This window comes from Rhinoraja longicauda, chromosome 9 (assembly GCF_053455715.1).
Source record: "Rhinoraja longicauda isolate Sanriku21f chromosome 9, sRhiLon1.1, whole genome shotgun sequence".
NCBI lineage: Eukaryota > Metazoa > Chordata > Chondrichthyes > Rajiformes > Arhynchobatidae > Rhinoraja > Rhinoraja longicauda.
This window is the reverse complement of record NC_135961.1, coordinates 7,327,219-7,341,600: the sequence shown is the minus strand read 5'-3', so window position 1 is coordinate 7,341,600 and position 14,382 is coordinate 7,327,219. Positions and strand designations below refer to the sequence as shown.

The window sequence follows — 14,382 nt, the reverse complement described above, 5'->3', positions numbered from 1 at the left end:
CAGGCAGCATCTCTGGAGAGAAGGAATGGGTGACGTTTCGGGTCGAGTCCCTTCTTCACACAGATGTCAGGGGAGAGGGAGGTACAGAGATAAGGAAGTGTGAAAACAGGACAAATGGAATGGAGATCAAGGAAAATGTAGAGTAGATCATTGCTAGCTGGGAGAAGGTAACAACAAAGCAAACAGAGATAAAATGTTGTCGGTGACAACATGGTCTGAGAACTGTGAAGGGGAGGGGGATGGAGAGCGAGGGAAAGCAAGGGTTACTCAAAGTTAGAGAAGTCAATTTTCATACCGAAGATTGACACAAAATGCTGGAATAACTCAGTGGGACAGGCAGCATCTCTGGAGCCAAGACCATCAATTATGTACTTCCACATAAACCATACCCCTCCACCTGCTGAAAAGCCTTTTAATTGCTATTAATGCATCTGCTTCACCCACCACCCCCGGCAGCACTTTCCACACACTCACCACACCCTGTGTAAAAAAACTGTCCCTACAAATCTCCTTTAAACTTTTCCCCTGTCATCTTAAACCTGTACCCTCTAGTATTTGATTTTTCCATCCTGGGAAGAATATTCTGACTGTTCACCCTATCTATGCCCCTCACAATTTTATACACTCTGAAGTCTCCCCGCAATATCTGGCGTTCCAGAGAAAATAATCCAAGTCTGTCCAACCTCTCCCTATAGCTAACATCCCTTCCTCCAGGCGTCATTCTGGTAAAGGTCCTCTGCATCCAAAGCTTTCACATCCTTCCTGTAACCACAATACTCTAAATCCAGCTTAACCAGTCCTATAAAGTTGCATCATGACTTCCTGGCTCTTGTACTCAATTCCCTGACCTATGAAAGCAAGCATACCATATACCTTCTTTACCACTCTACCTACGTGTTGCTACTTTCAGGGAGTTATGGATGTGGTCCCCAAGATCCCTCTGTACATCAACGTAGTTGAGGGTCATTTTGAATATTTTGCAAGTACTGAGTGGTAGAAAAGTTTGTTGGGGAAAAGTGCATTGAGAGTTTTGAACAAGACTTAACAGTCTGATTTTGGTTCATGTACCAAATGTGCCCAATGAACATGGTGTTTTTAATTGAATTCCAAAATTATTCCATTCACATTATGAGCGCTTCTTCATGAAATTTGATTTTTTTCTCAACTACAAAATTAATGAAGGAACAGCGTATTTTAATTACACAGTACTTGGAGAGGATCTTGTTGTTTTGGTAACTGCATCAGAAGCAGTCTTTCAGCAGTCTTACTGGCGAAGGTCAATGTTTTTTCTTGAACATTGAGAGACTACAACTGCTGATTTATTTCCTAAACTGATCCACCTTTATCCTCCTCAGTTATTTGGATGGTTTCGGAATTTAGTTAAGTTCAAAAGCTCCCTCAGAAAAGATGTCAAACTTCTTGGCAGTTCTTGGGCTGGAACCTGGTTTAGTACCAAAGCCAACTATATTGCAAAGGAGCAGCATCTGCCTGCCAGCAACAGTGGCCTTCTATTTCTCAATAAGACCAAAAAGTTAAAATTATGCAATTTACGTTTGACAAGACATGAACTACAAGGAATAACTCAGCAGGTCAGGCAGCATCTCAGGAGAGAAGGAATGGGTGACGTTTCGGGTCGAGACCCTTCTTCAGACGAAGGGTCTCGACCCGAAATGTCACCCATTCCTTCTCTCCTGAGATCCTGCCTGACCTGCTGAGTTACTCCAGCATTTTGTGAATAAATACCTTCGATTTGTACCAGCATCTGCAGTTATTTTCTTACACTGACATGAAATACAAGTATCTTTATATTATCAGTACCATATAAATGGCTAAGATGATAGTCCAAGTAAAATAATCCAACAGTAATATTGGTTGTGATATTAAAGTTTTAAGAAGGAAACAAGAATGAAAATAAATTTCAATTTATCAAAACAATGCCTTATACACACCCTTTGTCTTTCTTTCCTTTGCTTCCTGTTCCTGCAATGCATTTTTCTGCTGCTGACACGTTCTACACTTGTTTAACAAATCCTGTAGTGTCTGGATTAGTGCTGAATCCAGTAGATTGGGGGTATGTATAGAAAGCAGCAATGCAAGAGCTCGGAGATCCTGTTAACACAAAAAATAAATCAAAGGCTTCTAGAAATGTTTTTCTCGGGTATTAAGCAAGTGCAATTACAGTAAAAGCTCCATTATCCAGCATATGTCAGACTTGACAAGTAGTTAATGTGCAGCTTGATCCCTTGGTGCCTCCACTCCGTCGGGCTGCCTCTCTCTCTCCATTGCCCTTCCCCCATGCTGGCAATATCAGCCCAGTCCCCCTCTGCAGCTAGACATTCCCTTCCATTGCCCGACCATTCCCTCTAAAATGAATTGTAAAATGCAGTACAATAAAGCCTTTACTGAAGTTGCTGCAGGAACTGAATGAAAAATGGCATAACACATTAAATGCAGGAAGTTCATAATCACCATGGAGGTTTTTCTTTTAAAATAGAAGTTGGATTACAATGAATGCACAAAAACACAATATAAAATTCCTACCATCGGTGCAAAAGGGAACTCAGTATATTAATCACAAGTGCCTTTTGAAAAACCATTACTAGTAGAGAATAAATCTCTGCATGCAAGTGGATGATTAGGGAATATACAGTTGATTCACTTTCTGATCATGACTCAAGCCATTTGAAATTCATCCAAAATCTGTTTGGAGAACATATGTCTGTGTGCAGGTTGGATAATCAATCCGCAGACCTTTGCTGCCCATATCATAAATGCTGATTCAGGACAGGAGAGGGCGAGGGTAGAAGAGTCCATTTTATATTTTATTGTTTGGGTGCTTATCAGCATCACACTGATGTAGGTTTTGATGCTTGGGCCTAAATTACAGCCCATGTAGTTGAATTCCACCGAGTCACAGTTTCGGAAGACCGTGAATACAGAAGGTACATTAAGATACAAAATAGGAGGCAATACATTAAAAAAAAAATCAAGCAGAAAGCTGGAGAAAAGATTTATTAAGACCATGTATAATCTTACCCCATTTAGAATAGCACCAACTTTATAGATTTCAACACGTTGTCCCAGAAGCTCTGGCTCAAGATTATGGTATTCATTTATTAGATTTGTGATTAAATTATTGATCAAACTGGAACAGTTAGAACTGGAAAAAACCTGATTCTGAACCTGGGAAAACAATGTCAAGAATAAAGATAAATAAATCGATAGATTACAATTAAAACGTAAGTCTGAACACAAAAGGTGACTCAAGCATTCATACTTCTGAAAATCCTAACGAGAACTATCTTTCTGAAATATGCTTTGGATTGGTTTATATTTTTGAATAATGAAATCCAGTCAAGGACCATTTGAAAGAGTTGCACAATTTAGTTCCATCAATTTACACATTTAAGTTAATCGTTTAATTTGCTCCTCTTCAATACCGAATCCTGTTCCTTTCTGAAAGAAACCAATGAATCTACTTTCACTGCTTTCTTAGCGTGTATTCCAGACCATAACTTGCTGCACAAAAAGAAACTTTCAATTTCTGCCAATTAAACTGTTACCTTCTGGTGACTGGGATTCTTCCAGAAGAAATACTGCCTCTGTCTACTTTATCAAAACCTCTCATTTATTTAATCTTGCCAAAACCAAGAACAATCACAAATTCTCTAGTCTTTCTCTAAACGGAAGTCCCTCAACTCTGATAAAATTTCTCTAAACCCCTTTCCAAATCCTTTGCATCTTTCAGTCATGTGAATTTGCCTTTGCCACTTACAAAAATTTATAAACTGCCTTCGCTCCATCTGCTCCTGCACCTGATCCTACTTTTAAATTCTAAGATTTAATTGATATTGCCTCTGTATTTTTCCTTACAAAATGCATCATTTCACAATTTACTGTTATCATATCATATCATATCATATATATACAGCCGGAAACAGGCCTTTTCGGCCCTCCAAGTCCGTGCCGCCCAGTGATCCCCGTACATTAACACTATCCTACACCCACTAGGGACAATTTTTACATTTTCCCAGCCAATTAACCTACATACCTGTACGTCTTTGGAGTGTGGGAGGAAACCGAAGATCTCGGAGAAAACCCACGCAGGTCACGGGGAGAACGTACAAACTCCTTACAGTGCAGCACCCGTAGTCAGGATCGAACCCGAGTCTCCGGCGCTGCATTCGCTGTAAAGCAGCAATTCTACTGCTGCGCTACCGTGCCGCCCGATATTTGTTTACTAATTTCAAAAGGAACCATTTGGGTCTGTTGGCTTAATCTAAAACTACATTAACTTTTAAGTCTTGCAATAAAGTGCTCCAACACACTTTAGCCTGGCATCCCTTCCTTCTCTGTTCTCAGCAAGCATGGAGATAAATTGGCAACTAGGTTTACTGCATTAAATTCCACTCTGTGAATGCTTATTTATTCTACTCCTGTTGGTTTATGGGGGGTGTGGTGGAGCAGTGGTAGAGCTGACGCCTTACAGAGCCAGAGACCCAGGTTGGATCCAGACTACAGTGCTGTCTATACGGAGTTTGTACGTTCTCCCTGTTTTCTCCGGATGCTCTGGTTTCCTCCAACATTCCAAGGACGTACAGGGTTGTAGGTTAATTGGCTTCTGTAAATTGTCCCTAGTGTGTGGGATAGAACGAGTGTGAATGGGTGATCGCTGGTCGGCGTGGACTTGCAGAGCCGAAGGGCCTGTTACAACGCTGTATCTCTAAACTGTTATAAAATAGACTGTCTGGCCAGTTCATTGCTGAACAATCTCGACCCCCTTCAGGTTAAACTATGCTTTGACAGGTCCCTTCAGTTTAGATATCAAAATCTTCCCTTCTTTCTTTATTCATTTCTATTTAGAAACCTCGTGCCTTGCCATTCGCCCTGAAGGGATAGACAGGTTAGTCCAGGCATCTCGATTGTTAGTCTAGTACAAAACTACTTTTGCCAATGTAGCTTCATAAAATGAAGTAATGAAGAGCTCCATAAGAGACATGCTGGCGCTGTTATAATTATTAACAATCCAACTTAGCCAACCTCTTTATTGCTAACACCATCTAATCCAGGCAGCATTCTGTCAACCTCTTCTACTACTTCTCCAAAGATCCTTTCTGTAATCCGGTGACCAGAACCCTATAGGCAATGCCCTATAAAGCTACAATGCGGTTTCCTGACTCTTACACAATATGCCCACCTATGAAGGCAAGCGAACCATTCACCTTCTTTACCAATCTATTTACTTGTGCTGCCACTTTCAGGGTGTTATAAACTTGGAGCCCAAGATCCCTCTGTATATCAATGCTGTTAAGGATTTTGACATTAACTGTATATTTATCCCTTACTTCTCTTTAGAAAAGTGGAGGTTAAGTGGCATATTTTAAATAATGAAGGATGTGGATGAATAGATGGGGAGAAACTGTTCCCATTTGAAAGGTGAAGAATGGTTTTGCAAAAGAACCAAAACACGGACATAAGGAATTTTTACGTTAATGCAGCAAAAAGTTAGGATCTGGAATGGATTACCAGAAGAGTGGAGAAGGATTCAACATTGAACTTGATCGTTAGTTCTGACTAATGGTCTTGCAGCTCAAATATTAATTATTTTCACTGATTTTGCCTTAGATTTGCCTTAGCAGTCGAGTGTTTTCAACATTTTCTGTTTTTAAAACAAATTAAATCCTGGTATTCTAACGGAACCAGATAATTATCTGAATGAAAATTATTTGGAAAGCTGGCGAGTCTGAAGTGCTCCATTTTAGTTCAGCTAAGTGCGAGGTGCTGGATTTTGGGAAGTCAAACAAGGGCAGGACCTTCACAGTGGATGGTAGAGCTCTGGGCAGTGTTGTAGAGCAGATGGAACTTGTGGTACCACTTTAGTTCCCTGAAAGTGGCATCACAAGTAGATAGAGTGGTGAAGATGGCTTTTGGCACATTGGCCTTCATAAGTCAAGGAACTGGGTATATAACTTGGGACATTATGTCACAGTAGTACAAGATATTGGTGAGGCCGCAATTGGAGTATTATGCAGTTTTAGTCACCCTGTTACAGGAAATATGTTATTAAGCTGGAAAGGATGCAGAGAAGATTTACAAGGATGTTGTCAGGACTCGAGGGCCTGAGCTATAGGGCAAAGTTGAGCAGGCTAGGACTTTATTCACCCGAACGCAAGAGGCTGAGGATTGATTTTATGGAGATGTTTAAAATCATGAGGGAAATAGACAGGATGAATGCAGTCTTTTTCCTAGCTTTGGGAAATCAAGAACTAGAGGGCATAGGTTTAACATATAACATATAACAACTACAGCATGGAAACAGGCCTGTCCGGCCCTACCAGTCCACGCCGACCATTCTCCCTGACCTAGTCTCACCTACCTGCACTCAGACCATAACCCTCTAATCCCCTCTTATCCATATACCTATCCAATTTACTCTTAAATAATAAAATCGAGCCAGCCTCCACCACTTCCACCGGAAGCCCATTCCATACAGCCACAACCCTCTGAGTAAAGAAGTTCCCCCTCATGTTACCCCTAAACCTTTGTCCCTCAATTCTGAAGCTATGTCCCCTTGTTGGAATCTTCCCCACTCTCAAAGGGAAAGATTTAATAGGAATCTGAGGGGCAAACTTTTTCCACTCAGAGGACGATCGGTATATGGAACAGAGGAAGTAGTCAAGGTACAATAACAACATTGAAAAGATATTTGGACAGGTATATGGATAGGAGAATCATGAGACATGGGCCAAATACGAGTTCATGGGACGAGCTTAGATGGGGCATCTTGGACGAGTTGATCTGTTTCCATGCTATATGACTCTATGGATAGTTGCTGTTATATCAGCAAGGTAGTTGCTGTTATATCGGGCCTGAATGAAATAGCCTCCTCTGCAATGTAATCTTTTGTAATTCCTTGAAGAGATGTAATCATGGAAGTGACGTGTTTCCATAGAAGATAATTATTGTTTTTGCCTTTTCAACCCGAGATATATATTATTCTCTTACAAGAATGCACTGGACTCAAACAATTTATCCAATTCACTCTGCAAGAACTATACATCATATATATTTTTGCATGAGATCTGTGAGAGGTATCAACACCAGGAAATGGGATCAGATGCTATAATTTTTTACTTGCACTAGACACCAAGAAGTAGAAAAATAGACATTAAAACACATTAAACGTGACAAAAGAAAAATAGAAGAAAAAATCAGATGGCAGAACTTGGATAAAAATTTGAAACACTGCAATCAGGAAGAAAAACTCTGATGAAGCTGTAAACAAAATTTTACTTGAGCTATTTGTAATCAGAAATAATGGAATCTGAAAAAAAGACAAAGTGCTGGAGTAACTCAGTGAGTCATGCATCTTCATTGGAGAGCATAAATAGGTGACGTTTTGGATTCCAACCAAAATCCAGGCTTCATGCTCCCCAGAGATGCTCCCTGATCCGCTGAGATAATCCAGCACGTTGTCTTTTTTTGTAAACCAGCATCTGCAGTTCCTCTTATCCAAAATGGAATGCAAAATTTGAAAGGGCGAATGATGAAAAAATACAGCATTATAGTCATCTTCAAAACCAGCAAAATAAAGACAAGCAATCAATATATCTCATGAGGTTACATGAAATTCCATTTCTAATCTTTAATGTATTTGCAATTTTCAAAAACATTGCTGTTGAGTTATATCAATTGAAGCAAACATTGTTTGGAAGTTTTCCTTCCAGAATTGTTGGGACTAAATTTAGCATAATGTTAGCCTAACCAAGTGTTTCTTGTAATCAATCCTCAAGTATTTTTCTCTCCTTATCCATTTAGCAGCTTTTTTTCTCGTTAAGAATAGTGACCATTATTCTAGCTTCCAATTGTACAGATAGCATAGTACCCTACTAAATTGGCTGCTATTAATTCACCTGCCAAGGTGATCACAGGTCAATTTTGCCCGTGACAGTCTTGTACAATTTCAGCTTGAAAACAACTAATTGTCAGGATTTCTTACTCCCTCGTCCAAGCATGTTGAGGTCATATCATATCATATATCATATATATACAGCCGGAAACAGGCCTTTTCGGCCCACCAAGTCCGTGCCGCCCAGCGATTCCCGTCATGGGTCCGCCATCCCAGAGATGATTGACTGGAATGGAGTTAAGCATCAAAACTAATCACTTTGTTTTTCAGAGTCAATTATTTCCAGAACTTTCCTGAAATAGTGCATGAATTCTGCAGCAACACAAGCGAGTATCCTTAATTTCATACACTGTGTTGCGATGAAATCTCTTAATTCAAAAGTATCAGACAGATGAAGTTTTATTAATTAACATGGATTACAATGCAGAAGCAAATGTGACTTACCTTGGGAAGGAAACAAGCAAGAAAGGTATAAACTGCATTGTTGTTTAAACAGATCCTCTCGTCCATAAGAATACACTTAATATATTCAGCAAATACTGGTTCATCACACAGCAACTTAACGCAATTCTTTGCCATAGTTGACTGGAAAACAAAGATACAAATTAAAGAATTGTGCACAATTAAGTTATAACTCGCTTGCTCTTACAACAATAGGCCAAGCATTTCTGCAGCCAGAGGACTGCTTATCTCGCGACCCTTTTGGTCTTGCTTCTGTTCTCTAACCAGCCTTTTCCCTACAGAGAAAAGGCTGATTCGAGAACTCAGCAGCACTACCGAGTTCCACACACTGGAAAGAATAGAAACTACAGTGCCCTCCATAATGTTTGGGAAAAAGACCCATCATTTATTTATTTCCCTCTGTACTCCACAATTTGAGATTTGTAATAGAAAAAGTCACATGTGGTTAAAGTCAGATTTTAATAAAGGCCATTTTAAAACATTTTGGTTTCACCATGTAGAAATTACAGCTGTGTTTATACATAGTCCTCCGATTTCAGGGCACCATAATGGTTGGGATACAGCAATGCCATGTAAATGAAAATAGTCATGTTTAGTATTTTGTTGCATGTCCTTTGCATGCAATGACTGCTTGAAGTCTGCGATTCATGGACATCACCAGTAGCCTGGTGTCTTCTCTGGTGATGCTCTGCCAGGCCTGTTTTGCAGCCATCTTTAGCTTATGCTTGTTTTAAGGGCTAGTCCCCTTCAGTTTTCTCTTCAGCATATAAAAGGCATGCTCAATTGGGTTCGGATCAGGTGATTGACTTGGCCACTCAAGAATTTACCATTTTTTATCTTTGAAAAACTCCTTTGTTGCTTTAGCAGTATGTTTGGGATCATTGTCTTGCTGTAGAATGAACTGCCGGCCAATACGTTTTGAGGCATTTGTTTGAACTTGAGCAGATAGGATGTGTCTATACACTTCAGAATTCATTATGCTACTACCATCAGCAGTTGTATCATCAATGAAGAGAAATGAGTCAGTACCTTCAGCAGCCGTACATGCCTAGGCCATAATACCCCCACCACCGTGTTTCACAGATGAGGTGGTATGCTTTGGATCTTGGGCAGTTCCTTCTCTCCTCCATACTTTGCTCTTGTCATCACTGTGATATAAGTTAATCTTCGTCTCATCTGTCCACAAGACCTTTTTTGAGAACTGTGGTTGCTCTTTTAAGTACTTCTTGGCAAACTCTAACCTGGCCATCCTATTTTTGAGGCTAACCAGTGGCTTGCACCTTGCAGTGTAGCCTCTATATTTCTGTTCATGAAGTCTTCTGCAGACAGTGGTCATTGACAAATCCACACCTGACTCCTGAAGAGTGTTTCTGATCTGTCGGACAGGTGTTTGGAGATTTTTCTTTATTTTAGATAGAATCCTCCTGTCATCAGCTGTGGGGGTCTTTCTTGGTCTGCCAATCCCTTTGCAATTAGTAAGCTCACCAGTGCTCTCTTTCATCTTAATGATGTTCCAAACAGTTGCTTTTGGTAAGCCTTAGGTTCGGCTGATTCCTCTCTAACAGTTTTCTTTTTGTTTCTCAGTCTCATAATGACCTCTTTGACTTTCATTGGCACAACTTTGGTCCTCATGTTGGTAAACAGCAATAAAAGTTTCCAAAGGTGATGGAAAGACTGGAGGAAAGACTAGGTACTTAGAGCTCTCTTATACCTGCAGAAAGGAGGCATTTAAACACATCTGAGCAATTACATACACATGTGAAGCCATGTGTCCCAAACATTATGGTGCCCTGAAATGGGGGGACTATTTATAAATAGTTGTATATTACAGCTTTAATTTCTTCATGATAAAACCAAAAGGTATAAAAAATACCCTTTAATAAAATCTGACAATGTGCACTTTAACCACATGTGATTTTTTTCTATTACAAATCTCAAATTGCAGAGTACAGAGGCAAATAAATAAATGATGGGTCTTTGTCCCAAACATTATGGAGGGCACTGTATTTACAAACGACCTGGATGTCATCGGTTCTAAATTGAATCTCTGGGATTTAATCTTTTAAGGATTGATAAGGCCTGGACATTACTGGAAATGTAAGGACAAATCAGTCAATTTATCCTCTATTTATTCCTCCATTGCAATTCACTCAGTCTTGTAAAGGGTAAGAAAAAATTACTCCTGGATGTGAACTGCCACAATTTCAATGGCGATTGCAGTGTTCTGGCTTTGGAGGCAAAGATGACTTCATTAAAAAATTGCCCATTCAATGCTTTTAACTAAATTGTCTTTTAATTATGTCAGAGATATTAGCTATTGAAAATCTCTCATTACTTTTACTGCCGACAATGGATGTGGTGTTTTGCTAGCTGTTAAAGCTCTCTCGGCAGTTTCATTAACCGTGCCCTCAATGGACACTGGAAGTACTGCTCAGACTTCTTGCACCAGAGTCTTGGATAATTCCGGACAGCAAAATTAGCCTTGTACATCTAAATCAAGTACATGTAGTAATTTCAGGCGGGTGAGTGGGCTGAAAAAAATCCCATTATTTCGAGACACCTCTGACTTGATGCATTCACTGTTAAATGAACCTTGACAGTGATCTGAACTTATAACACCACAAAAAGAGTTATGAAGTTACATTGCATAACTTAATTTTTATGAATTTTAGCTGGTCATAAGTTGTAGATTTACAGCAACTATTGTGAAAATAGTTAAAACATAAAAACTCAAGTTTATGCTATTCAGCCCCTTGTGCTTGTCCAATCAGCAATAAAATCATGCACTATCTTCCATTTCAGCTCGACTTTCTGGCATTAACCCCGTCTCCCAAGCATGTAAATAGCTCTCCGTTTGTACTTTGAACTTTTTTTTGTTGACTGGGTCTCTACAACTCTCTTGGGTACACAGTTCCACAGATTCACGGTCCACTGAGTGAAGAAATATTTGCATTGTTCTGAGTGGCTCGCTTCCTATCTTGAGTTTGACCCCTGGTTCCTGAAACCCCAGCTCAGTAAAACATTATCCCACTGTTTACCATGTCAAGCTGGCAGGCATTTTTGATATTTCAATAAGATCATCTTTCAATCTTCCAGTCTTTTAATCTATTCGCATACAATATCCATATCTCAGGAATCAATTTGGTAATCATTTTCTCCAGGAAAATCCCTCCTGAAGTGGGGAGACCAGATCCCTATGAAATGTTCAATATCTCACCAATAATTGGAGCAAAAAGTCTTGGCAGTTGTACTTAAATATTTGTGCAAAGTACTGTTTGACTTACTAAATGCTTGCAGAATATGCATGCTCATGTACACAAGCCATTGAGCAAGAATACCCTGGTCACTCTGAATAATAACACCTTCCAATCTCTAACCATTTAAAAAAATAGATGACCACGCACTTTTCCAATTCATCTGCCATATCCTTGCCCATTGACCGTACCTGTTTGAAGCCTTTGTTCTCCTCATGGCCTGATTTGTATCATTAGCACACTGGGATGCATCATACTTGATCCCCTCATTCAAATCACTGATAGAACAAACCGATCAAGTGCTCACAGCCAAAACACGTGGAAAATTGTCTCCCAGATCTGAAATGCCGTGATCCTCAATAGGGATTCCATAGCTTCAGAATAAACATGGCATCCTGATTTATCCTCTCCTACCACATTCTCTTCCATTATCAAATACCTTGTGATCTGAATATCAATCTCATGGATGTGAAAAGATCTACAATCCAGTAGTATAAAATAAAACAGAAAATGTTGGAAACACTCAACGGGTCTGGGAACATCCATGGAAAGAGGAATGCGGATAACATTTCAGATCTGCTGAGCGCTTCCAACATTGTCATTTCCAGTTTTTATTTCAGATTTATAGCATTTGCAGCGTCATGATTTTCATTTGCAATCCACAAATAACAGGTTTCCAGTAAATAATTTAACTGGATAAACATGAAAATGCAAATCAGTGATGCCAATAAATTGCCAACTTTGTCAGAAGACTCTCAGAATTTTTTTTAAAAATGATAGTTTTTTTAAAGTACATAAGCTGTAAACTTAAGGATGATATTCTCAAACATGAACAGAAGGTCTATCCATAATTTAGAAAAAAGGTACAATAATCAAAACTTAAAATACCTGAGATTGGCAAATCTCCGTCCACAGTTTAGGGAATAAAGCTAAATGTAGAGGTAAACCTTCATATGCTATCAGGACACCTGTATAAGAACAAAACAAACAGCATAATCACTGAAGGAGGACAAAATAATAACTTCAACAATAATTAAATTATGCACAATGTAGCCCCGCTCATTTTAGCAACATTGTGTACAATCACAAATCAAATTGTATATTCAAATGCAATAGTCTGTAATTCCTTATTTTAATTTTGTTCACAAAATGTTTTAATAATTGATTTATTAAAAGCTATAGTTATAATCTATATACTAAAACTCTCATTTGTTTGTTCCTGAACTACAGCCAAAACGGTACACTTTTAGGCCCACCTTCCTCACCATCATCCCTTTGGTGCTGATGGAAGACGTTTCATTGAAATCGGTGTTAGATTTTTAAAGTTATTCACATTTTAAAGTTTAAATCTATCTCCTAGGGAGGGGGCAAGGAGGGAGGGAGGGAGGATATGGGGGGTTGAGGGGGGTGGAGTGGGGGGAGAAGGGGGAGAGAGGGATGGGAAGGGGGGGAGGGGAGGAGAGGGTGCTGCACCAATGCAGGAGAGTCCACTTGGAGTAGTATATATTAAAATGTAGAACAAGTAATGAAATTGAATTTTAAATGGATCCAAATAAATTAATAAATTACTTCTAACTCCTACAATTTCAGTAATTAAAATATACATGTTGATTGAAAAATGAACATTTAGAGACATATTTTAGTTTAGTTATAGTCATCGAGCTATGCAGCCCAAAACAGGCCTTTCAGCCCACCATGTCCATGCTGAGCTAGTTGACATTCTGGGCTAGTTCCATTTGCCTGCGTTTGGCCCATAGCTCTCTAAACCCTTCCTATCCATATATCTGTCCAAATGTCTTATCTGTGTCTACAACTTCAGCTGATTGCTCATTCCGATATGGTAGTCCATATCATATAGTCCATATCCCTCTATCATAAAGAAGTTAAGGGCAACAAAAATATAATTTATATGTCTTCCATGCAATTTGTTCAATTTATTTGTTTCTTCTTCATCACTTATTATGTCTCCAAGTCTATTTACGACATAGCTTTATTTATCCCAGGAGGGAAATTAATTTGCCAACAGTCATAAAAAACACAAAATACACGAAACATTTAGAATCCTTATTAACCAAACTATCATACATTTATCACATTGACCCCAGGAGTCATAATGTTTCTGTTGCCTTTGTTCCCCCTCCCGAACAAAGGCAATTGGCATAACTGGGTTGGTTGTTCTGGGCGGCAGGGCATTGTTGACTGTTCTCCTGCTTTCCAGAGTCGCTGCCAGGCATTTGAGCACTTGATTATGTCTCCAGGTGTACCGTCCTTGGGAGAGTCTCACTTTACACCCAGGGAGGATGTGCTTAAGCGTGGCTGGTGTTGAACACAGGGGGCATGATGGATCTTCGCCCTACCATTGGCTGAGATTTGTTGGGCTAGGAAGGACATCATCGGTTGCCCGAATGAGGAAACTTATCCTGCTCGCCTCCATCTCCCACATGTCCTTCCAGCTGATCTTCCGCTTTTCCACACTCTCCCATCTCATCCACTGGCCCTGATAAGCCTGCGACACAGCCCTGGCACACCTACTCGACTCCTCCTGTCGGCGAACTTCGGCCGCGACCAACTTCCGGCGCTCCAGTGAGGATGCCTTGTTCCAGCAAGGTCACTTTCCGCCAAGCCCCAAGCCACTTCTTCCGTGCTGGACTTGCCCTACCATGTCGCCTTAGTGGAGAGCAGATTTTGCCTGCTGTGTCGCATTCTTAGCCATCCACTTCTTTCCTGTTGCCAGGGTTGGATGACAGTGTCCCTCGA

At 39.9% G+C, this 14,382-nt stretch overlaps 1 protein-coding gene across 8 annotated transcripts in view; it reads right to left on the bottom strand.

The window, feature by feature from the left end:
• The window catches only part of usp34 (ubiquitin specific peptidase 34), a 204,494-nt gene that overhangs the window by 6,630 nt on the left and 183,482 nt on the right, over positions 1 to 14,382 (bottom strand). For all 8 annotated transcript variants that reach the window (XR_013547613.1, XM_078404725.1, XM_078404728.1 and 5 more), the window contains 4 exons: positions 12,514 to 12,593; positions 8,354 to 8,494; positions 3,037 to 3,183; positions 1,950 to 2,109 (listed from right to left, as the gene is read on the bottom strand). Coding sequence is in view for 7 of the 8 variants with exons in the window: in XM_078404725.1 (XP_078260851.1) it covers positions 1,950 to 2,109; positions 3,037 to 3,183; positions 8,354 to 8,494; positions 12,514 to 12,593 (528 nt within the window). In the remaining variant the exon portion in view is untranslated. The remainder of the gene's footprint in view (positions 1 to 1,949; positions 2,110 to 3,036; positions 3,184 to 8,353; positions 8,495 to 12,513; positions 12,594 to 14,382) is intronic.